The sequence below is a fragment of the Daucus carota genome, chromosome 6, assembly GCF_001625215.2.
Source record: "Daucus carota subsp. sativus chromosome 6, DH1 v3.0, whole genome shotgun sequence".
Taxonomy (NCBI): Eukaryota; Viridiplantae; Streptophyta; class Magnoliopsida; order Apiales; family Apiaceae; genus Daucus; species Daucus carota.
In genome coordinates, this window is record NC_030386.2 from 16,784,533 (window position 1) to 16,811,239 (window position 26,707).

Sequence of the window (26,707 nt, forward strand, 5' to 3'; positions counted from 1 at the left end):
AATTTTCTTTGGCACTAAATTAAAGGGTTGGCAGACAATGATATAAAATTAAAACATGATTCTGGATAAACATGCCCTTGTAGTTTGAATCATACAAGCTTCTAACCTCCTGTAATTTCACTCACTGAATTGATTTGAATCATCTAGATTTTAAGATTTGATCACTTTTGTCGAGTCTAGCAGCTGAATTAGCACTGTTAGGCTTCGGTTACATTAAACTTATTCGTGATGTTTTTACAGAAAGAAGAAATACAACAAAAGTACACAAATGATAAGAAAATACAATACAATAACGGAGCAGTTGGTAAAATTGATATCCAAAGCAGCATAATCAGTGATCTATATTCTATTTACGTTTTACAACATCTATACGGTCAGATCTCATGTCTATGATCAACTGTTCAAACTACACTGACCAATCATATGTTCATAACTGCATAAATGAAATTTAATTAGCTGCTGTCATTGAACTGAACTGGTGAAGCACATTAACCACAAACTAATTTTGGTACCAGCTTTAGGGTCCAATTACCAGCATTTTAGGACCTCCCAATTCCCAAGGCGTGTAACTTCTGCGTTATAAAAAATACTGAATGCACTTTTCCTGGGGTGTAACCAAGTAGATGGAACTACAATCTCTTCCCAATCCCCCATAGTTTGTAACCCTAACATTTCAATTTAAAGCAGTTCGCCACTTGCTGCAATGTTACAACCCTGGCACCACCGCAAATGTATTAATTGAAACGGGTACCCATGCCTGCAATTGCATAGCTTAATAACCGCTATTTGCATATGGAACATATAACCACCAAATGAAAGTAATAGCTGGAATAAGAAAGTACAATGAACCAAAATTAAGTTATTAATACATACTTGATACCGCCACCTGGGTGTGGATGGACAATGGCACACCGTACGGTCTGCAGGGTTATCAAGTTGATATTATCAGGTAAACCTTGCAGCACGTTATTCTGCTCATTCAAATACCTGAGGACCATTACCAGTACAACAGTATTAATATGAATCTATACACAGCATGTCATGTACATAACTGAATGAACATTTAATGAACAACGATTGCACAGATATTTTATCTACAAACAACTATCCCAAGTAATCAACCCATATTTAACATCACAACAATTTTGATAACTACGGGGAAAAGAAGGGCAAGTTATACCATATGCAGCTCAGCTACAAGGAATATGACCTCAAAATTAGTATAAGCGGAAAGAATCCATAGACACTGTAATGGATCAGTGTTCTTCAAGTTGGCTTCTGAGGGCTATCTTGTGCAGGCACACCACATCTGTCACAGGAATTTGATATAGATAAGAATCATAATGTACACTTCTGATAATGTTCAGCTGTGAACTGCAGCAGGATGTCGAGGAAACAATAAAGTATTAACATTACATAACAAGCTATTCTAGATTTCAGTAGATTTACATTTCACACAAGTGTGATTTCACTCATTACTCTCCAACTGTCCCAAAAATTACGCAGATAAATTTATCCATATTCTCCTTTACCTTTTGTCCTCATGCCTGTGTCCACCAGCACATGAAATGGGGATGGTTTTCATGTCCACCGGACATGACATTGGTGTGGAATAGTTTCTGAAATAGATCCTTAGCCAAATACTTCACCTCGAAGCATCCATTTAAAAATGAAATTGAAGCTCTCCTCGCGTCTTATTTACAGAGAGTAAGATCAATAGATGACTCGTTTCAATATTATTCTACAAGTTAAAATACACAATTAAGTGTATCGGTGTATGTGATTCAAGCATAGTACACTGTACACACCATTTTTATGTATGTACAGCACATCACTATGCATAAAATATTACTTGTGGAATGTCAGTCATGCTGAGTCCCCACGCCTGTGTCCGATTTAGATCCATATCTAGAATCCTAAATATATTAGAACTAAGAATCTTACGCTCAGATCCGCACCCATAACCGAGTCCAGGTAACATAATAAACTCACATCCCTAAATATTTTAATGCATACAACCTATATTGGCATTTGGTTTTGATAATGACTTGATCACATAGGTTATACTATATTTGTTGTGATCTGAGTGATCACGAACTTAAGTAGTTGCTATTAATCTTTGAGAAACTCTGATAGCTAAACTTCACAAAAACAATTAGTGGTAGATCCAGAAAGTTCCACAAGTGGTCTACTTGGTAATAAATGTTCACAAAAATATAACATGGTATTTTAGACATAGAAACCAATGTTTAATTCTCATCAAATTCAATGAATTCCATGGAACCAAATGGGTACACAACTATATTTTTACAGGATCCAATCAAAAGTCCTGTATAGTTTATTCTTGTTCGAGCTAGAGAAGTGGGATCCTTGGACCCTTTCTCCGAGTCAACACATCTCTCGTCACAATTTATTACTATCCTCAATAATACTCCCTCCATCCCAATTTAGATGAGCCTTTTGCTCATTTCACACATATTAAGGAGTATTAAATGGTTGTTTCTTTTACCATCTTTGCCCATATTTATTGTGTTGACTTCCTATTGTATATTAGCAAGTGGTACATTGGAATGATAAATAAGAGAGGGTAAGGATGGAAAATAGTTGATAAATATGCATTGAAAGCGGAGAAGCTCAACTATTTTGGGATAAATTTTTTCCCCAAAAGGCTCATCTAATTTGGGATGGAGGGAGTATAATTTCTCAACTTCCAGCTATATATCACGTACAGTAAGCCCCCACCTAAACGAATTTAATTCTGTACTTGCTGCCTCATAAATCCATGCAACATTAAATAATTTTGGAGAAGGCATAAAATTAATCACTAAATAACATCCTCCACTTATTATTTCAGTTATGAGAAAACTATTTTGATACAATGCATTCTACAATTCTAACCTTTAAGATCAGACTCTCTTACCCGCAAGGGAATCCTGATTCAAGATAGCCCAATAAACTTTCAAACCAATTGTGAATTTCTCATTGGACGCATAATCTCCATGCACAGCTTTTGAAAACATAACACGTCATGATCCATGAATCTGACAGTTCCACACCAGGCGAAATCCATAAGGAAAGTATGAAAGAGGACATCCCTAAAAAATAGATGAAGGAATTAAAATTAAATTGAATGATGAGGTGTTACTAAATTTCAACTAATTAATAATGGAGGAATCCATAAGAAAAGTAAAGCAGCATGAAAGAAGACATCCCTAGGAAATGCATTAAGGAATTGAATTAAATTAAAGCATGAGGTGTTACTGAATTTCGAATAATTGATAACGGAAACGAGTATAAACACTACAATCTATATGCAGAGTACAGCCAAACTTCTGAAGAAACTACCAAAAGCGTCACTACATCATGTTACTTAGAAATATCATGAGGTGACAAAAAACATCAACACATCAGCCAATCTACAATAATTACACTGGGGCGAGAGGGAGAGGAGGAGAGGGGGAGGGAGGGAAATTGAGGGTGGGGAGAGAGAGGGTGGGGAGGGGAGGGGGGAGAGAGACACACACAGAGGGAGGGAGGGAAGGAGGGAGGGAGAGGGAGGGAGAGAGAGAGAGAGAGAGAGAGAGAGAGAGAGAGAGAGAGAGGGAGGGAGAGAGAGAGAGAGGGAGATCAACACAGACTACCATTTCTAATCTTGATGGAAAAATCATGTTATGAGCCCGAACGTATTCATGTGAGACACAAGGGTCGTATCTTATATATTTTATGGAGTCCAATAATAACTCTCTAATTATCCCTGCTTTAAAGAGAGTGTGGTCATTACTGGACACCCCTACTGTCCAACTACATCCAAGAATCTGACCCTGTTCTCATACAGTACAAATTATCAATGAACTGTTACAAACTGATCGTCCATAAATTAATTACTTTAACTTCCAGTTTGATACAGTAGAGTAAGCCTCAGCCTTTCTCAATTCACCATATAAGCTGCCTTATGCAACAGATTTTCAGATGTAATACTGAACTTGAGTCTGTAACTGAACACAAGTTCAATATTCAGGTAAACATACTCGAAATGATGCATTAAAAAAAATCAGTAACATGCATTTAAAAAACCTCCAAGTTTTCAGATAAAAATCAGTATAGGCAGGCAGTCTGCAACTCAAAACTTGTAAGAACTTCCATACCAATTTTTATCTGCAAAGACACAAGTCCTGCTTGACTAACAAAGCACGTCTACTTAAATTACAGTCATTTCATTATCCTTCCCTTTGACAGTCTCATGCCTGAAAAAAGCGTGAAGAGTGTCAAAGCAAGAAAAGCAGATGCTAGGAGAAAGTGGGAGTAGGAAAAGTTAGTAACATGCTTGAGGTGCCACTGAAGTTCACAACTAACTAAGTTAAGGAGACAAAACATGCTATCTCAACACTTTATGCAAAGTCAAGCCTGGCATTGAGATATCACAAAAGTGAAACCTCATTTTTTAACCATACTCATGAGATACCATGCAAGAAAAATATTTCAAATCCCAGGCATAAGGATGCAAGTAAAAAACCCCAATCAATTAATAAATGTAGAGCTGAGAGAGGGAGAGTGAGAGAGAGAGAGAGAGGGGGGGGGGAGATAGAGAGAGAGATCATCCAAATCAGTTAGGAAAGGCTCCAACTGAAGCTGACATCCCAACACTAATAATAAAAAAGCCACTTAGAACATATTAAATGACAAACAATTATGATGGGATTATACTTTCTTGAATTACAAATAAGAAATGCCAGGGGGAGAGGAAAAACCAGTCGGTGCTCACACACGGAATAAAAGACAAAACGAAATAGGACGACAGAAACCAGATCACCTAGAAAAGAGGCACTGATATGTAGCTCATCTTTTGGTTAAACCAAAACGAACAATATCTTAAGCAGAAGCAATAGTTGGTAATATATTTCGTCTATTAACTTCTTATATGCAAGCACATATGAAGTTATAGAGTAAAAACAGTGATGAGGAATATAAGATGCTCCATCAATGGTGACCAATGAACAAAAACCTAGAAGTATTTTCCTCTACACCTTTAATATAAAGCTTAAAGATGATGCACCACTCTTCTCAAGATGGCTAATATTTTTTATCACATGTGCATATCATCAAAACAAGCATATCAATATCATTGCAAAGTGCCCAACTTGAAATATGTAGTAGGCTTATCAATTCTGAATATTTACTTTAATGGTTAATCAATTTCTAACATAATGTGTATGATATCGTACAAAGGCACAAAAAGTCGGGAGTCTGTAACAAGTCCACCAATCATGATCACATTGACAGATTCTTACAAAAGCCACCTTCATCCATTTCTGCAACATCTTAGTCATAAACTGTAGAATTTCTATTAACGACACTGTCTGCTATTATGCAACATCAATATATCAAGAGCACCCACTAGCAAGATCAGGCTTCCTCGACCTTCCAAAAGATAGCAGTGAGATGAAGAAACGACTATCTAACACCTGATTTACTCGCCATGTGTCTCTCAATCAACATGTCTACAAATGCTCGGATCTGCATATTATAACAGTACAAAAAAAACCCAGTAAGTAATAAACTACTGCAAAAGTAAAATGCCCATTAATATATAAGAAATATACCAAATCAAAATTTTCATTCAGCATTGACTTCCTAGGGCAGAGTAATTGCGTGGTAATTCAGAAATGATCTTACACTGCTGGAATACATTATTTATTGATGTAAGCTGAGCTAGCTCTTTTATCAAATTATATCAAAGTCCGGAAAAGCATTCTAGAAGAACCTATGTTAATGTTGCACTTAGCTAATAGATGAGCTAAAGTTTTCCCCGTGCTTAAAATAATGAACATCAAAGAACCATGGCTATTTTAATTTTTCAAATGTCATGAAAAACAGGAGCAACAGAGTCCATCCTTCCATATTATTTTCTTTATAGCTGGAATGGCCTTTATAGTGTCACTTTCCAAAACCTCCTGCTTAAAGCCAAGTATCTTCACAGAAGCTATATTGACCCCTTCCTTTCTGTTGTTTCCAGGGCTTCCTCAGGCCGAGTCAAAATTGTGTGCAACTCTCTCGTTAATGACCAGCAAGGTACTGTACTCAAAGTCTTACCCAACCGAGCCCCAATTTATGCAAAAAAATCGAGGTCAGGGTATCATCCCCAGTCTAATTGGATTTGTTCTCAATAGCCCGTAGATGCTCTTTTCGCGTTCATCGATTTTAAATCAATCAAACGCATGCTTTCAACAGTTATATGTTCAGCACTTGGCTACCCAGCACTGCATTTGGTGATTAGACTGAACAAACAAACAGTCCTATCGGAGAACATAATCACAAACAGTCTTACTTAGCCCTAGGTAGATTTGTGAAGCTGCTGAATTGCCTCTTCAAAAATAAACTGCAAACCGAGGATTTACGAAGATAACCGGTACCACAGCATTCCAAGAGATAGTTACTCAAGTGCAGAGTGGAGTCATTAAGTTTAAAAGATGGGACTTACTATTAAAATATGGTTTCATCGATAGCAGAATATCCTGACTCTACAAGGGTTCTACCAGTGCTACGCGTTCACGAATCACGAGTCAACTGACCGATGGAACTGGTCGTATGGGATCACGGGTCGACTTCGACCTGGTGCATATACATATATGTCTGTGTATACAAATGTTTTTCTTTTTCTACATGAACTGATAAAAGTCGAGGAAGAAGGTAATGTTGGCATTATTATGAAGCCAAGGAAGAAAGCCTAGATATTCTCAAAATGATTGGAACTCTACACTTGTATAAGATATTAATATCGTTATGCTGCATTTCTTTCATATTCAATCCATATTCAGTCTATACGAGTTGATATTAAAATTTAAATTAATTTTTAGTTGACATAAGTTCCATAACTAATATATTTTAGTTTTAGAATCACATTTGTATTTTAATAAAATATGAAAAATTGAAAATATAATGTTACAAGTGGATCCTTGTATCGATCCACGAACCTGATTCGCGGCATGTCAAACCCGATTCATACAAACTAGTGTTCCACACACCCGTACTCGTACCACTTACCCCATACCTGATCGATCCGCTATCTGTGCAGCATTGGGCGCTACTACGCCGCTCAAACCAATAAACAGCCGTTGCTGCCTCTGCTTCTGCTTCCGACCAGCAGTCCTACAAGCAACTACAGCAAGCGTCTCACGAAATTTCTAACTATCCACGGCCCCACATATGTACCATTACCAATGTTACTCAGACTTGGGTACGGAGAGTCGGACACGACACGTATCTAAGTGTCGGACACAAAATATTAAAAAATTTAAGACATGGGGACACCGTCCAAATTTTGGACACAGGTACGGGGACACAGCATTTTTTATTTAAATTAAAATTTTATATTATAACAATTGTTTATTTATTTTATATATTAGGATTATGCATTGATAAAATCAGTTATAATCAAAATAATATTAAAAATATATTTAATTATACTAGTAGTAGTGGATCTAATTACTCCTTAACATTAGTATTTTTTTTTCCTTATATGGTAACACAGGCTCCATTAAGTAATAAATGGACATGACATCCATATTGTCCAGATTCATTTTTATATTATCACTCAAGCAGACATATCTAGGTGTAAAGTTTGACTTTACCTCCCCCTTCCCTAGCTCGTCTTTCCCATCCCCTTCTTCTAATTTCACCTACCTGGCTACCTACCCAAAGTATAATATATACATACAACTATACATACATGTGTTAAAAAAAATCTTCAAACACATGTCACTTGTTAGATCAGCAATCATGCAATCACTAACAGTAGCCTGCAAAAATATATCCGGCGAGCTTTAGTTCTTTCTGACGAGCTTCCATTTTTCAGGTGACGACGGATCCGATCTAAAGACCACATATCCAGCATCATATCCCCTGTCGTGTCGTGTCGTGTCGACATGGGTACGGCCAGCGGAATAGCCGGGTCGGAGTAACATAGACCATTACAGACATGCACAACTGTATTCAGCTTTACCGAACCTGTTGTGAGGGTCCCTTCAACAAAATTACAGTTCTGCGACCACCCTTAAACACAATCTTAGCATAAAAACAATACTTCACCAATCTTGAGCATTCCACTACCACATGCATAGAATTAGGGGTAGTTTGCTCGAAAAAGGGAAGTTGTTGACAAGACCAAGACATCCCAGTCAAAAATTAAAAAAATCGTGGTTCATATTTATCTACCTTATTAGTTGCCACACAGGCCAATATATCTGCTAAAGACGAAAGAAGAGGGCCTCCAACCCCCCCCCCCCCCCCCCACCCCCAACCTCCCAACCCACCCAAAAAAAAAATAATGGATATGCGCCCACAATTATTTGTGTATGAGAATAGAATAGAGTGGACAGTCTACTCAAGAGCATCTACAACAGGGTTGGCTAAATTGGACCCGTAGGACATTATGTAATTCGGTGGTATTGGCTATATTGGTTGGTTATAATTTAAAAATAGTATGTTATTAATATTTTAGATTATTATAAATAGAATATATCACTTCAATATGGTAATAAATGATGTTTAATCTTGCTACAGATTTCTTAAGGCATGTAGAGATTCGACAAATAGAGTCATCTATAGGAGGTTGACTATAATTATAGACAAGAGGAAGGCATGGTTGGAGTGTGATATTTTCAAGAGATTATCTATATTTTTTATTTTGGTATGCCAACTCACTTTTTAGCCAAGGGTTTTCATGGTTGGAGTTGCTCTAAAAAGAAAAATTACATTCATCAGAGTAAGTTGTCAGTTGTCAGGTTGAAGAGAACCCCATTGACAAGACCCCGACAAATGATATTTATCTGAATAAGAGAGGAAAAGAATAAAAAAGCACATGCACTTCATTAGACCTCGGACCTCAGATTGGAACCGAAGAAAATAAATACAGAACCACTGATAAAGAATAAGAGGCACTGAAGCTCCAAGTAGTCACATTTTGCAAGTTTCTTTTCTACAAAACTATCCACCAACTACTGGTTTAGTCTAAGTCGGGTTGGGCATGTAGTGTCCTGAGGCATCATGTGAAGTGTTGGATCGAAGTGTTATGAATATCTTCATGATTAATGTGAACTATTTCTCGTCATCATAGTGTAAGGGAGACCAAAATATATTTTACCCTTAAAAAATATTACATAGTGCAAGTGAAGCAATCAAACGGCAGAGAAATTCAGCCAAAAACATATGTTATGAAACAAAAGATAAAGCAATTAGAGAAACACATGCAAGACTGGGGTAGAAAATTTAGTTACCTTGTGTTTGCGCTTAGAATTAAGGAAGTCAAAAACATTCATTGATTTCTCTGCATCTGTGGCCTGGTCCATGACCTGAAATTAGTTTGGAGGAGATAAGAAGGTAATGGTACATATTCCAAACCATTAATAAGGCTGTAAAGTAAAGTCATGAAATTAGTGTTGCTTTATTAGTATTTCACCTACAGATGTGTAATCTACTTTTGTTTCAGTGTAACATGTACTCCCTCCGTCCCCCTGAGTTGTATACATTGGGGGACGGGGACGCGGCACGGACTTTAATGCTCCTGTTTTACATAGTTATATAACTTATTTTTAAGATTTTTCTTTTCTGAATAAAAGTTTGAATGTTATATTTTTATTCAGAAAAAGAAAATTTTAAAAATAAGTTATAGAACTATATTTTACAAGAGCATTGAAGTGCGTGTCGAGCAGTGAAAAAGAAACGTATAGAATTAAATGGGACAGAGGGAGTATCCTATTAGTGTTTTAAGAAAAGAATGGAAGAAAGAATTGACCTTTGTTGTTGCTTTCTTCATCATTGACTTGTAACCATCCTTGTCAAATTTCTTTGCTTTATAAAGAGGCATGAGCAAAGATGCAACATAATCCACAACAGCTTGCTTGATCTTCTCTGGTCCTTTAGATCGATTTTCAACCATCTCCTTCCCTGTAGTAACTTGGAAAGTAGAGCTCTCACTTGCATGAACCTCATGCTTCATTATAGACGGCCTCGAGTTAATTTTAGTCTCTTCCGCATCCATCATCCGCATGGTCCGACTATAGAACTCAGAATCAGCGGCGGCGGCTTGTGACTGCCATCTCTCAATGGCACTTCCATCCTTAATACCTTCGCTGCCAGCACTGTCAACCCATGCTTTGGTGAATATACTGCTGTCAACAGCCGCACTATCAGCAGAGTGCTCACTGAAGTTCACCTGACAAGCAACCTCATGTAAGGAGCTGCGCTGTGAGAGATTTTCCACCGACCTTTTCGAATTTCCAAGGTTCACATGAGAAGATGAGAAATCAGCAGTCCATTCCCTAACCTTGCAGTTCCTAGAATCTATTTCCAATGTATGGTTATCGGGCTCCTCCAATTGCGGATAATGCTCGCGTCTAGCATATTTGTTAAACGAAGGTATCTTAGGAAGCTGCAGAGAAGTACTGTACCTGGTACCTGAGAGAGCATAGGCCTGCACGTACAGAGGTAACTTTTATAAATGTTGAACATGTATAAGAGTACATAGTGGTGCTTTATGAAAGTAGATCGCAAACATATTTACAATACACCAACACACAAATTAACACAAACGAGGTAACATCTACAAGTCCTCCCAGACGCTGACCATCAAGCACAATCTGGCTTGTGAATACAAAATATTCATCATAAATAACTATAAAATGTTCCCTCATACAAAGAAACTTGTCCATTGTTGTTCTTTTATTCAAATGTCTGAACCAAGCAACTCAGATCGGATATAATTTAGATAAACGGTCCGCAAAGGCTATACAGAGTGATTGATATGTCTGTCACTCATAAAACCTATAAATCCCTTCAGAGTTTTTTTTATGTAAAATAAATCCCTTCAGATTTTTAATAACAATAGTGATATTATAGTTGAAGCATTCAAATATATTTAAGTTGCCACCAACGAATCTGGGAATTGCAAAGCAAACAGACTTATATTACACATATAAATTGAAGCACTATTATTTAAATATGTAATGCAAAATGAGCTATAAATGTACAAGGGAGGAACTTATGTCTTATGGTGTCTAATCAAGCATAGCTTTCAGAATTTTAATCTATATTGAGATGCACAATAATCATAATCCTGATCAAGGCAAAATAAATAAGCCACTACCCTTACAATATATGTCTTCTGTAAATGTGCATCTCAAAGAGGATGACAGTCATGTGGATGTGGCTTTCCTGTAGTCTTGTCTCTCTTTACAAAAAAGTAACATATACAGATTATAGAGACTTAGACTTTTGAAGAATTCGGAAGAATATGATTGAAGAATAGTGGGTAGAGTACAACAATCTATGAACATAAATCATCAGCCTCGTGAGCATGAAAGAATGGCACATGCATTGGACGGTAACTCAGTTCATAATAAGGATATAAATGAATGTATTTCCTATAAGAACTCAGATGTTGTACTAAGAATGTCAAGCCAGAGAAGTTCATCAAATATTTTTGAGGAGTATCTATTATGAGAAACCAACCTTGGCAGCTGCAATTGCCGCTGCACGAGCTGCTTCTTCAGCAGCTAAGATAGCTTTTTCTTCCTCTGATGGGACATATTGTATTTCATCCAACATCTTGGTAGGGTTGATTCCCTTTTTATTGTGTGAAGGTGGTGCGCCATGTGGGGCAGGGGGTTTCCCTGAACCAAGACTATACTTGCTTTTTGAGGACTCCATGGCATTCGATTGCCTCATCAACTTCAGCCCACCATTGGAGGCCTTCTGTTTGCGAAATACTTCGATCCACACATTAACCAATTGGCTTGCTACAGCGCGTATATCACGGCTGGTATGCAGACATACTTTTTCTTTAACAGTTTTCCCAATTCCTACAACATATTTTTAGAACGTGAGCAAGTGAGACAACTAAAAAAATAATGAAAAAGCAAGTTTTTTTAATATATTGGCTGTAAAAAGCAGTAGAGCATTGTCTAATGGCGATATAACACGTAATAGCTTCATCATAAGATGGCTCATATATATGGATACAGTTAGATCTAGTGCACAAACTATCATGTACTTAAGCTAACAAAATTTATTAATTCTCCTAGCTTTTAATATATGAAGAACAAGAGAAGCAAGGTGCTAGTTATCTTGACACCAGTATAATATTTTCTTTGAAACTATATAAAAAGATCTGTTGCAATTTTCCCCTTGAACAATATTATATATGCAGCATCTCATTCTCACTGATCTCCAATCAAACCCATAAATTATTTAAAAAGAAACCTATAGATTATAGATTATTTAAGAAGAAACTCTAAGTCTTAACATGTGAAAAATAACCATGGCTGCACTCCAGTCTGTTTTATAGAGCCACAGTCATACACCTATATTTCTATTTAATAGAACAGATACACAGGCAATAGAGTATATACCAGACACACGAACTGCTAGCAGATCAGTGGAAACAAGAGTAAGAAGACGAACACAATGCCGCAGTAGTTGAGTCGCATCCTTTCCCAGAGAATCCTGTTGTAGAAGTAGAGCATTAATACTGATAACTGCAAAGGCGAACTTTAAATTTCCTAGATCACTTTTATACCAAAGACAAACACACTAAACACATACCAGAATCCATTTGTTGAGAATGCTGAGCCCGTCTTTGGTTCCAGCAAAAGATTTCAGCACCCTAACAGGAAAATGCAACAGCTCTTTGATCAGATGCAATCTACCAGATGTGGTTTTTGCTTTAGAGAACATGTCTTGCAGTAAATCTTTCCTTGTTATAACATGGCTTCCATCCAAAGATTTTTCATATAGAGCATTTGACATCTGAACTGCTTCAAGTCTTTTAATTATGTCATTAACTTCACTTCGTTCACTGTCCATGCATCTCTGTTCAGCCTCCATTGAATTCACCTCTGTCATATAATCAATTCCTGTAGTCAACATATTCATAATGCGAACAGCCTCCCGAATTCCACTCATCATTGCACCACCAACCGTGTCAGGGTGCTCCTTGCATGTAGCTTCACCAGCAAAAAACACACAATTCTCAACAGGGCTACCCAGTATGTCATAATCTTCACCAGATGCACCAATAGCAACATAAGAGTAAGCACCATAACTGTATGGATCCCTTCCCCAATCAGTCACAACTGACGCAACTGGATCAGGCACAACAGCTACCCCAAAGAGTTTTCTGAGAACCGCTAACGCATGGTTTACATGTTCGGACGAGCTCTTGTCTTTCACATCTAAAGCTGCCCTACCAACGACTAAAGCTATAAGAATAGGTGCCCCAACGGTTTTCCTGACATTCCAAAACATAAAGCAGTGACCCCTCTTGTCTGTTTCCTCAGCAGTTGCTCCAAAATAATCAACAGAATCATCCCAAAATACTTCAGGGAATTCCAAAACCACTTTATTAAGCACACCAAAACCAAGCCTTTGTATGGACAAGTTTTTCCAATGTGGCAATGGCGGTGCAAACTTTATCGATTCCTTTTTTAGGCACCCAAGTGGAACAGTGATCAGAACTGCATCACCAAAAAAGTCTCTACCATTTGAAGTGGAAACTTTAACGTTGTGATGCTGATCTTCATCTATCATGGCATCACCTGTGCGGTAGGTAACACTTGTGACCACGTGATTCAAATGTATGCAAAGACCTTCTCCCAACGCCTCGACTACAGTGCTGTATCCCCCTTTGATCATACAATGAGCTCCTCCAAATCCTCCATATACGTCATCCTGATTCCAGCAAGGAAGTGATACATCCTTGAGTGAAGCAGCACAACCGTACTCCAAGTGAGCAAAATGCCAATCCATGACCCTCCTTTCAAGAGGACTTAATACTTCTCCTTCAGAATTGCTGTTCCTAAGAACCTCTTCATCGATAACATCTGCTAATTTATGAAGAATACTTCTTCCACCATTTCTTTTATACTTGGTCAAGCGACGCCTCTCAAGGGCAAATTCTAAACCATCTTCAAGGGACATTTTCATAGCATGCGTCCCCTTTTGAGCAACCAGAAGTTCCATGTCATCAAGTAGATTGTTGAATTCAGACTCCAGATCTTCATCTAAATCTGCAGGAACTTTGTGACCTGTGACAGTATCATAAAGAGGGCAGTCACTTTTCAGTACAGTTAACTCGAGACCCATCTGAGAGCAAATTATGGAAGAAGGATCTGGTCTTCGTTCAGCAGCCACGTCTGCTTCAACACCTGTAATAATGCTAGCCCCAAGATCCACTGGTACCGAAAGAGATGTTCGATCAGTAAAGACACGACCTCCTATTCTACCTCTAGCCTCTAAAACAGTAACTTGGAAACCCTGTCTCTGCAAATGGCGAGCAGCAGCTAATCCAGCAGGCCCCGCTCCAATTATGATAATTTGCTTTGCAACTTCCGAATGATGTTTCCCGCATGGATTCTCCCCTACATTATCAACTGTGTCATATAGGGTGCGATTAATTTTTCTCATGGGCTCTGAAGGTATAACAGGGGCTGTTCCAGCATCTGCTACTTTACAAGGAGATACAAAATTCAAATTATCCAAACTTCCGAGTGTTACTGATTCCATATCATCTAGTAGTCCCTGTCCCTGATTACTGTCACTTTTTTCAGGTTTTGTCAGTATAAATGACTCCAAAACATGTGAATCAAGAACTGGCCTGTCTTGTTTGTCCATTGCTACAACATTTTCGCAATCATGTAGAGCCAAATTCTTTTCCTCCAATGAAGAATCAGGATTCCTGGACTTGCCAACAATAAACGAAACTCCTTCATCTGAATCAGCCAAAGCGGCCCCAGGTGTTTCCCCTAATGTTTTCTTGGTTGAAGCATGTAGATTATATACTAAAGAAGATTCTGAAACCCTTTTCTTAGAAGCAATTCCAATATTAATGTAACCCTGTCAAAAAGGTATTTATCAATTTAAACATATATTCCTCTGAATTTAAGGCAATCCAACATTCTATCCTGTACACATGTGAACAAGAACAGTTGCAATACCAAGGTAGCAGAAAAAATAACACTATATCAAAAAGGAATCAATGAGTCCATCCACCTAAAAGCGATACACTTCGGTTAAATAGAAGTTTTTAAGAAAAGTAATTAGAAGAGAGTGTCAGTTTTTCTAAAATACCTATGTATCCAAATGGTTACTAGTCGCCCTCAATTGTACTATTTCTGGGCAATTAATCCTTTCCCGTCATTATTGCTTCAACTCATGTAGATAAAATATTTGGAGAAGAAAATCTTTTCGATTTTGTCATTCTTTCCTATGATTAGGTTGTAATGAACTACTGTACATTCTAAAAGACTTACAAAATGATCAAGAAACTCATAGATTTCCCTAATGAGAGAAGCATCCGGTGATTCATCAACCATTGGAGTGGCAGAGATGCCACAGCTTGAGAGAGGCAAAATGGAACTAACATCTTTGTTCCAAAGACCTAATATATGATTCCTGGAAACATAAATATAATTTAGAGCTATATTAGGGAAGAAATTAATAAAGATAAAAGCACCACCACATATTTAGCAGATAGGTTAATTGTAATAAAACTAATGTACTTGCTAAGTTTATACTGGGTAAAACACCATCTCACATTATAAAGCTTCTCCAATTATACTAATGGTGCCTTTTACTCCTTAGTTCAGAAAAAGGTACCTTAAAATTTCAGAAATAGCACCAAAAGAGGCACTACCCGTTTGACTTATCTTATTTTCTCAAAAATAAGTCACTTATTTCTGGAAAAAAAATGTAAACATATACCTTTTTTCTGATAATAAGTACTTATATCTGAAAATAAGAGGATGGTCAAACTCCCCTTAAATACATAATGTCAATAATAGTATGTAAATGTGAAATTTTTTGGAAGCCCTTATTAAGTTCAGCCAAATATGTCCGTTGTTTGAACATGAAAGTAACTTACAATCTCAGCCAAACAAACTCTTAACCAAGAAGTTCATGCTAACAGCAAACAGAGAGGGCTTACATTGCCAACCATAATTAATACAGAAATTACTAGAACATCAAAGGCTTTGTCACATTTCCATAAAGACGTCATTTAGCTTGAATAGTACAAACTTAACTCCAGGTAATGACAGAAATGTAGTGAAGAATAAGAGAGGATACAAGCGATATATGGTTAATAATTGGCTAAATAAGATATGAGTAGGCGCAGTACAGGACACTAGCCCTTGCATTTCAAAACAATAATTTGGAACATATAATTATAAATGCACTATCAGACTTGAAAATAGTAACAAACCTGCATTCTAGATACATATTAAGGCCCCCTTTGCGCTTCAATACCTCCTTAAACCTAATCTTCTCAATTGGACTGGCTGCACGAGCTTTGAGGCCATAAGATACTGCTGCATTGCAACCATTTTTGGCCTCAAGGAACATGGTTGACGGTTTTAATTTCTCCTTTCTTCTAACCAAGCTATTATCATCATCCTGATTATCAGCATTAAAATTTCCGTCATGTACCAGAAAATTCCAATCAGCATCTCCTTCATAAGCCATGTCCAATTGCCTACGCTTTCTGGTGTTACGCATAGCACGCTGCGCTGAAAGTTTATTGTCTTTATCTTTAGGCGAGGGCACCAACCCAGTATCGTCAGTATGATTTTTATTACAATCAGGAGCAGTGGATGGAGAAGAGGACCCATCGGCTACTTCATCACCAGAAAAATCACAACTTAATGCAGATAAACCGTTGAATGCATTATCAGATGAATGGGTTAGATGGAAACTGGAAGTGCACCTTGGAACTGAGGTGTCAGACTTGTTAATAAGTGCATGCTCGGTTAGGCCATCAGATTTGTCACCATTTTGCTTGCAGTTCCAAGACGGATTTTCTTGGAAATCAATTTCCTGTTTCTCGACTCCTAGTGATGATGGTGATAAAGCTTTCTCCTCCTTTGCCTCGTCATGTTTAGAAATTAACAAATTTGTCTCGTGAGATGTCAATTTTTTCTCAGATAGACATTCAAATGACCCCAAATGTTTTCCAGAAATCAGTTTTGTGGTCTCATTGCATGAATCTTCATATGAATTGTGCAACGAAGCATTACCAGAATAAGACCCCTTAAGATCATGTTCAGGCTTTGAAAATACATTCTCATCCATATTATAAGCTTCACTGTTCACAACAGCCTTAAACTCTTTAACACCCAGACTATCAGTGAAGCCTCTGGTTGACGTTTCGACAGCAAAGAGATTGATAGTATGCACCTGTTCTGGGGCAGATACAGACATAGGAATTTCAACTACAACATTCCCCAGATCACATGCTTTCTTGACAGGAGAAATTTTCACGTCATCCTCAAGAATTCCATTCCCAAAGGTAGGCCCCCGACTGGAAAGACAAAGGTTTTCTTTCACTTCAGGACAATGGGAACCTTTGGCATTTTTGGCTATAAGTTGGTTTAACTGCAGTGTTTCTAGCTTGGTTCTTTCGTGAATATCACATATCGGCTTCACTAATTCACCATTTGGGAGCGTTGAGACTATATTAGGACATGACCTTAAATACAGGTCAGATTGTTGAGAAAAGGATATGGTAACTGAATCCTCAAGCTTCACTTGGTTTCCACTGCGTCTATCATCAGAAGATCTCAAAACACTATCAGAAATCAGAGGCCTAGAAGATAACTCTGGGTTTGACTCTGGAGAAATAGTACCGCCAGTGTGCTGCGCTTTTCTAATATTATTCCTATGACGCTTTAAATCCATCGTATTTTCAGACTCTAAATTTGAACTGCTATTAAATCCCACAATTTCGGTCATATGTTCCAATGGGGACTGTGATATCGATGTTTCAGGCATTTGATCCTCTAAAACACGGCCAGAGCCAGCACTCAAACCATCACTAAGAGAATAAATTTTTCCTAACTGCTTTGACTTCATAGAAGTGCGAGATTTCCTCACTGAAACAGATTGTGCCTTGAGGAAAAAGGCAGACAACGAATCTTCTACATTGACATCTAAGCACTCATTCAAGCCACCTACAGTCCCACAAGTTCCTTCAACAACGACCGTCTTACCTTCCTCTACAACCACTCCCTCTTCTTTAACTTTCTCAGCACTAGATTCCTGACCACACCCCTCATGCCCAATTATATGTAAATCCTTATCTCCTATTCCAACAGATACACTGCTCTTCCTAGACCGCTTTAACTTCTTCTTATAAATAGCCAATGTATCCCCCATACCCCCTAAATCCTCTACCCCACTTTCTTTCTCCTCAATCCCCTCACCAACAAAACCCGCGTTTACCTTCTTAGGGTTACATTTATTTTTCTTCTTCGCCATCATAGCCCCAATCGGCTCGTCATCATTCGAATCAACCCCAACCCTAGTTTCCATCACCCTTTTCTTACCCACTACCTTACCCCCCTCATCCCCCATCTTCTCAACCCCGATACGCATACTATCATTAAACCCTAACCCAGATTCCTCCACAGACCCATCACACAACCCATTCTTACATTCCATCTTTATCAATTTTCCAGACAACCTTAAAACCTTCACACCTTAGAAAAAAATAACCCAATTCAACAAATTATAACACCAACCTTAAAACCCAACACACAAATCAATTCGAAACCCTAAATTCACACAATCATATGTTTGCAAAATTTTAACAACACCCAATTTCACCAAACAAGATTTCAGCAGCAACCTACAAAATGCAATCAAAATAATAAAAAAACAAGCCAAAAAAAACTCACAAGAAATTATTAATGAATACAATTATCAACACAATGATCGAAAAGGGTGTGAATATATAAAGATTTAAGAAACGTATGTACCTTTGGTTGAAGCTTGTGGGGAAGGAGAGCTAAGAAACAGTGAAGCTTGTTAAGTCGGTTTGTAATAGAATAGGCTTTGCCCCGGTCTGGTAAAATTAGGCAAAAAACTATCGAGTTATGCGTTTGTGGGGGTAAAATATGACAACCGATAGATATAAATTCTGTAAAATAAGATTTTCCTTTTGTTTTTGATAGAGCATTAGTGTAGGGGCCTGGATGTATGCATTTTGAAAATATGTGTTTGTATATGATGTATGATGTCTTGAAAATCTTAAGAGTTTTTACATTAAAATTCATAATTCATACATCAAAAAATTATTTTTGAGAAACTAATCCTAGATCATTATTAACATAAAATTTGAGAAGGGATATGACTGAAATTCATAACTTAGAGGAAAAGAAAAAAAAAGTATTTCCAGAAAATTAACTTTAGATTATTATTAACTCTAATAAGAAACTTAAAATATATGTCGAAACGGATTTAGATTTTGATACATGTCATCTTTTATATCTTTTTACGGGTTAGTCATATCAATATGTTCACGATCAATCATGTCAATATGTTTATGTACAATACATAGATTATGTAATCGATTGTCGATGTTCAACTGATATCGGGAGTGATTGAAATTATTTAATACAACAAGGTTAAAGATATAAATAGACTCAGAAAAAACCAGTTTAGTTAAGCGCAAATATGTTATTAGGGTTGTAGTTGATCAAAGTTTCTTACTTAGAAAATGATGCAGTTAGCGGAAAAAGATAAACTAAAATAGATAATACAATGATATGATAAAGAAGTACCCAAAATAGATTTAATAAAGTGACAATTAGGTCATCGTTAATTCTATTGTTGGATTATTCCCATCATTTGTACGATATTATGGACGTTTTCATATAAAGGTAAATATCATTAAGGGGGTGTTTTGGATTGCAAAAACCCGACTTCTTTAATAAGAGCCTCTCTTTCACTACTATTGAACCATATAGAAAAAAGAGAGTTCAAAAGAAAACAAAAATGGCAATTTTCTTCTATTTCACAACTTGTACTAACATATTTTCCTAATTAAAAAAACCTAGATGCGTGCTAAACCTAGATGCGGCGTGTCTTGTATTTTTTCCGCCATCCATCAAACATATCTTCATGTCTCTTTTGGCATGTAATAATTTTCATGTATTAATCAAATCTCTAATATTATAATAGTTTATAAATTTGTAAGTTTAAACTACTAAGACTGAATTGACTTATAAGGAAAATATTCAAATATTTAAATAATTTTAACTCATATTATCCAAATACTAGCATATAAACCCGTGCAAGGCACGGGCCGCTAATTTATATTCTATTTTAAATTATTTCTTTGTATAATTATTTTGTTTGAAATATGCGTATCATTTCTCTATTTTTTTTTTGTAAATATGTGAGTTCGATTTACTTGTTCAAGTGAGTGACAACACAATATTTATTATTTAGCAATAAAATATTAATCACCGTATTTTTTGAATTTATTATGCATCATAAACATATATTTGGACTGATTTGCTCGTTCGAATCAAGATAAGTTTCATGATATTACAAGAATTCTTGGATATATAATTTTCGATATTTTGATTGTGATTAGATGACAATGTATCACCACCACTATCTCACACTCATGTTTTCTTTTTATTATGAGCGGTCTTATATATTTGTAATTAAAGTGTATGAAGTATTCGAATATTTTGATAATACTTAAGATATTTTCGGACTTAATATATAATTTTTTTAATGTTTAAGATCGAGTCGACATGAAAGTGTGCAGAATAGGTGTCACAGCTGAGTATGTGATGTATGATGAGACTATCATTAGAGCACAATTATAAAAATAATTTTTGTATTAATTGATTTAAGTTTACATGAATTAATTGCTTGAAAGAGTATTTTGTATGACAAATTAGTTAGTGATACTTTTATAAATGAAATGTTAATGTAACATGATAAGTATGATTAATGTCATTATTTTATGTGTAATGTTAGCAATCAATAACATTTAATAGATTAAGTGCAATAAATGATTTTTGGGTGGTATTTCTGTAATTATATGATGAGTAGGGGTGTATTAGACATTTCACAGTCATTTTCTTGGCAATTTTTGCCCCTAGTTGTCTTATTATATAGATAAGTAGATAAGTATATTTTAATAATTATAATCTCTATTTTAATAAATGTAGCTAAGAAGTCTCAAAAGCAAAAACAAATGGTCTTTTCTTCTTTTTACAACTTCAACTAAAATATTTTCCTTATTAATAAAATCTAGATGCGGCGCATCTTGTATTTTCCTGCCATTTTTCAAAAATATATCATTTCTCTTCTAGCATGTAATAAGTTGCATGAATTAATTAAATCTCTATTATTATAGACTTACAAAACTAATTATTATATCAAGTTAAGCCAGTCACAACACAAATGCATCAAACTTTGCACAACTCATATATATATATGAACAACAACTAATTTGTTTTTCACATTGACACTGGATATCAACTCAATAGACAGTATGGGTCTTGGGTGATTCAATACATATGGATAATGATTGTATGTTTACATAATTATTATAGAATCATAAAGTAAGATAACTAGATATTAAGAATGGCAAGATTTGTATAACAAGTATAGCAAGGCTTGCATAACAAGTGTGATGATAAATGTTGGTAGCTAAAATTAAGATGTCTATATGCATAGACATATTATGTTTTTTAAGTATGTCTAAGTATCGTTCGACGATAGTATAATCTTGTACCTGCTTTCCTAAAATATTTCTTGCCAAAGCAAAATTTTCCACTAATTTTACATGTTTTAGTAACAACATTCATGATTTACGATCACATAATCATATAATCATCTCGTAATCAATTTGAGAACTCTAACATTTCCGAAATCAATCCGACATGTATTAGTGATGATCATTCTGATATCACAGCTGTCACAGCACCATCATCTACAGCTGTCACATGAGCATATTATTTATGTTAGTTAGTTCCCGCCAGAAGTTAGTTAGAGCTCACCATCACTTAGGAGTTGTATATATTCAGTCTGTTTGTGTAGTTTTCCATTCATTCAGTTGTAATACACTTTTCTCCAGTTAGATAATACAATGTGCTTTGCTTTCTTTCAAGAATCTATCATGGTATCACTAATATGAAAACACTTTGGGTTGGCCTCACAGATGCTAATCCACTCCCTGCTTGTGTCTGTCATAATTGTCCCTGTTGTGCCAATCTGGTTCAGAAGATTAAGAAGAGAGAGCAAGAACAAAGGCTCCTCCAGTTCATGATGAAACTAAATGACAAATTTGCTTCTGTTAGGGCAAATATTTTGATGATGCATCCACTTCCTCAAGTGTCTCAGGCTTACAGACTATTTGCTCAAGAGGAAAGACACAAAGAAATTTCTCAGGCACAGAACACAGCTGAGTCAATGGCATTTCTGGCTGACAAAAGAAGATTTAATAATTTTCCTCAGGCTGGTTCCAAACAAAATTTCTCAAGTCAGACTTATGCCAAAAGCAATTCATATGATTCTGGTGGTAAGAAATCATCTGGCAAGCCTGGTTCTAATTACTATTGCACTCATTGTCAAGTGTCTGGTCACAGTATTGACAGATGTTTTAAGATCCATGGATTTCCACCAAACTTCAAAGGTTTTAAGGACAAAAAGGTTGCTGCATTTTCTCAATCATCTGGTGATTCTGCTCCTTCTGATTCCACAGCTCCATCTCAGGATAATTCTGTTGCTCAGTCTAATGAACCAACTATGGATCAGTATAATCAATTGCTCAATATTTTTCAGAAGAACAACTTTTCTGAGTCTGATGACACTTCTCCCCAACACACTGCTCTTCTGACAGGTACACTCTGTCTTTTATCCTCAGTTAATCATGGATGGATATTGGACACTGGTGCCACTGATCATATCACTTATAATTTGGCTGATTTTTGTGAGTATAAAGTAGTGTCAGATTCTAGTAGCTTTATTACAATGCCTAATGGTAGTAAGGCTCCTGTTTTGCATACTGGCAGTGTCATTTTGCCTAATAACATTTTACTAAAAAATATTTTACATGTTCCCAGTTTTCACTTTAGACTTGTTTCAGCTCACAAACTTTGTCATGATGTGCAATGTCATTTGACATTTAGTGCTGATTGTTGTTTTCTTCAGGACCATTCTCTGAAAGGTCCTCTGATTCTTCTTGGTAAACTTCATCATGGCTTGTATAGTGTGGTTCAGGATGAATTACAACATTCATTTGGTTCATCTTCACCACACAAGCCAGCTTGCTTTACTACTACACATTCGGAGTCTGCTGATCTTCTTCACATGAGGCTTGGTCACATGTCATTTCACCAACTTAAGCTGTTGTTTCCTTCTTGTAATGTTCAGTCTCATGTTGACAATCATATTTGTCACATTTGTCCTCTAGCTAAAACTACTAGAACTTCTTTTCCTCATAGTAGTATTAAGTCTACTGCTATTTTCCAATTACTACATATTGATGTTTGGGGACCTTATAAGGTCAAAACTCCATCTGGTTGTAATCAGTTCTTGACCATTGTTGATGATTTTAGTAGGTACACCTGGATTCATTTGCTCAAATATAAATCTGATGTTCCTGATATTTTTGAGAATTTCCTCAATTATGTTTACAATCATTTCCATGTTAATGTGCAAACAGTTAGATCTGATAATGCATTAGAACTCACATCTGGTAAAATGAAAGATCTGTTTCTGAAAAAAGGAATTGTTAATCAAATAACTTGTGCTTATTCTCCACAACAAAATGGTGTTGTGGAGAGGAAACATAGACACCTGTTGGAAACTACCAGGTCATTGTATATTCAATCTCAATTACCTGCCAGATTTTGGGGGGATTGTGTTCTTTGTGCTGCTTATCTAGTAAACAGAATGCCTCTCAAGGCTTTGAAGAATCAGACACCTTATTTTAAACTCTACAGTTCTGATGCTGATCTTAGTACATTGAGATGTTTTGGCTGCTTGTGTTATTATGCTACACACAAAGTCAGTAGAACCAAGTTTGATCTTAGAGGAACACCTGGAGTATTTCTTGGATATCCACCAAATGTTAAAGGCTATAAGATTTTAGACCTTACTACATTCCAGATTACAATTTCCAGAGATGTAACTTTTCATGAAAAACACTTCCCTTTTCATCTGCTATCTGCTAAAACTAAACTACCATATCAGTCCCAAATCTTTTTACCTAAAACTACAGCACCAACTCATGATGATGAATATCCAGCACATCATGTTCCAGATTCTAATTCTCCATACAATTCTCCAATAAATTCTCCCAATAATTCTCCAAATCCAAATTCTGCTGCTAGTACTAATTCTTCAAATGATAATACTATTTCTAATTCTGGTAATATCAGTGATATTAGCACAAACTTAACTTCACCACCTCCACCTGTTAGAAATTCTACCAGAATTAAAAATCCTCCAGCATATCTCCAAGACTATCACTGCAACTTAGCTTCTTCTTCAGTTTCTCACCACTGGTGTAATCTGGTTTCTGGCACAGAGTTACCTTCTTCTCATCATCAGTTCCTCTCACAGAGTTTATCTACAGTTGAGCCTTCAAGTTTTCTGGAAGCTTCTGCCAATCCTTTGTGGCAGGAAGCAATGGATAAGAAAATTAAGGCCCTTGAACACAACAATACTTGGACTTTATGTGACTTACCTAAAGGCAAGAAAGCAATTGCATGCAGGTGGGTTTATAAAGTAAAGTTTAAGGCAGATGGTTCTATAGAAAGATATAAGGCCAGATTAGTGGCAAATGGGTTCACTCAGAAGTATGGGATTGATTATCAGGAGACATTTTCTCCTGTTATAAAAATGAATACTGTTAGATGCTTGATCTCCTTGGCTGCTCATAAAAAGTGGAATCTCTATCAGCTGGATGTGAATAATGCTTTTTTGCATGGTAATTTGAAAGAAGAGGTGTACATGAAGGTTCCAGATGGTATTCCTCATAAGCCAGGCCAAGTCTGCAGGTTAAATAAATCCTTATATGGTCTAAGGCAGGCTTCTAGAGAATGGAATGCCAAGCTTGTGGAAGAATTAATCAGGCAAGGCTTTTACCAGTCAAAGCTTGATTACAATTTGTTTTTGTGTAAAGATGCCACAAATGTTACTATTGTAGCTGTATATGTTGATGACATAATAGTCACAGGTAGCAATGTTGCCAAGATTGATGCTCTCAAGGCTCATCTTCATTCTATTTTTAGCATCAAGGATCTGGGATTCTTAAACTACTTTTTAGGCATTGAGCTTACTTATATCCCAGAAGGAGTAGTTCTCAGTCAAGGTAAATTTACTAAGGAGTTGCTGTCATATGCTTCAGTTGAGTCTACTGCAAAAGCTGCAACTCCACTGCCTTTAAATATCAAGCTACAGGCTTCAGATGGGGAGTTACTTGACAATCCAGAAATTTACAGGTCTATAGTTGGCAAACTCAATTTCTTGACCAACACTAGACCTGATCTTGCTTACACAGTACAGTTGTTGAGTCAATTTCTCCAGCAACCAAGGGACTCTCATTATGCTGCTTTAACACATACTTTAAAGTATGTTAATTCTACAATTGGTCAAGGCATACTCCTTAAAGCTGCAGATTCTTTGACTCTACAGGCCTTTTCAGACTCAGACTGGGCATCATGTCCAGATTCAAGAAAGTCTGTCACTGGTTATGTGCTGTTGTTAGGCAATTCTCCTATTGCCTGGAAATCAAAAAAACAATCTACTGTTTCCAGATCATCTTCTGAGGCTGAGTATAGAGCCATGGCAGCAGCTGCTTCTGAAGTTGTCTGGACAGTTCGATTATTAGAAAAGTTGGGTCTGTCTAACTTGAAGCCAGTCACTCTTCATTGTGATAACCAATCTGCTCTTCATATTGCAAGAAATCCAGTCTTTCACGAGCGAACGAAACACATAGAAATATACTGTCATTTCACCAGAGAAAAGGTTCTTGAAGGACTGATACAACTCACTTATCTTCCTACTACCAGCCAGTTGGCTGATGTTCTTACCAAAGTTATCCCTTCTGTTCAATTCAAAGATTTGTTATCCAAGCCGGGAGTTCATACATCTTCACCTCCCATCTTGAGGGGGGGTATTAGTGATGATCATTCTGATATCACAGCTGTCACAGCACCATCATCTACAGCTGTCACATGAGCTGTCACATGAGCATATTATTTATGTTAGTTAGTTCCCGCCAGAAGTTAGTTAGAGCTCACCATCACTTAGGTGTTGTATATATTCAGTCTGTTTGTGTAGTTTTCCATTCATTCAGTTGTAATACACTTTTCTCCAGTTAGATAATACAATGTGCTTTGCTTTCTTTCAAGAATCTATCAACATGGATGCTAGTTAAATTTGTGCAGTCATGAAACAACTGCAACTCTCATAATAGACAAAGACCCAGTGATGAATGGAAACAGGTCATGTTCATGTAGCAGCAGCTCTGAGCCTCTGCCCTACTAATTCCTGAGTAAACCAAAGCAGAGATACACGTGACTACGTGAGAGTATAGCTAATCAAACATTCATATTGAATTTTGTTAAAGTTAGATCACGAATACCACAATTTTCTTTGGCACTCAATTAAAGGGTTGGCAGACAATGATATAAAATTAAAACATGATTCTGGATAAACATGCCCTTGTAGTTTGAATCATACAAGCTTCTAACCTCCTGTAATTTCACTCACTGAATTGATTTGAATCATCTAGATTTTAAGATTTGATCACTTTTGTCGAGTCTAGCAGCTGAATTAGCACTGTTAGGCTTCGGTTACATTAAACTTATTCGTGATGATTTTACAGAAAGAAGAAATACAACAAAAG

General features: G+C 36.5%; 1 protein-coding gene across 8 annotated transcripts; it reads right to left on the reverse strand.

Moving 5' to 3' along the window:
• Positions 1-261: 261 nt before the first annotated feature.
• LOC108227162 (lysine-specific histone demethylase 1 homolog 3) lies at positions 262-18,939 on the reverse strand. 8 transcript variants are annotated; one of them, XR_010284460.1, is made up of 15 exons: positions 18,804-18,939; positions 16,253-18,673; positions 15,303-15,444; positions 12,598-14,886; positions 12,405-12,498; positions 11,506-11,855; positions 9,791-10,468; positions 9,273-9,347; positions 5,223-5,514; positions 4,146-4,244; positions 2,921-3,095; positions 1,533-1,693; positions 1,181-1,309; positions 874-987; positions 262-757 (listed from the first exon to the last, which is right to left on the reverse strand). XR_010284460.1 is itself a non-coding variant. In XM_064079403.1 (9 exons), exons 2-9 carry the CDS (start codon positions 18,484-18,486, stop codon positions 5,452-5,454), a joined length of 5,925 nt encoding a protein of 1,974 aa, XP_063935473.1. In that variant the 5' UTR covers positions 18,487-18,673; positions 18,804-18,939; the 3' UTR covers positions 5,097-5,451. The 8 variants fall into 8 exon arrangements, 1 of the variants encoding a protein (XP_063935473.1); XR_010284463.1 differs by lacking the exon at positions 1,533-1,693 and having other exon boundaries at positions 5,396-5,514; XR_010284462.1 differs by lacking the exon at positions 1,533-1,693 and having other exon boundaries at positions 5,289-5,514.
• Positions 18,940-26,707: the final 7,768 nt, after the last annotated feature.

Bases quoted from the DNA above. Each gene is read 5' to 3' on its own strand.
- LOC108227162 (XM_064079403.1), bottom strand. From the start codon at position 18,486: ATGGAATGTAAGAATGGGTTGTGTGATGGGTCTGTGGAGGAATCTGGG. The intron at 14,887-15,302 runs GTAAGTCTTTTA...CCTTTTTGACAG, and splicing joins ATGAGTTTCTTGATCATTTT to GGTTACATTAATATTGGAAT. The intron at 11,856-12,404 runs GTATATACTCTA...AATATGTTGTAG, and splicing joins GCTAGCAGTTCGTGTGTCTG to GAATTGGGAAAACTGTTAAA.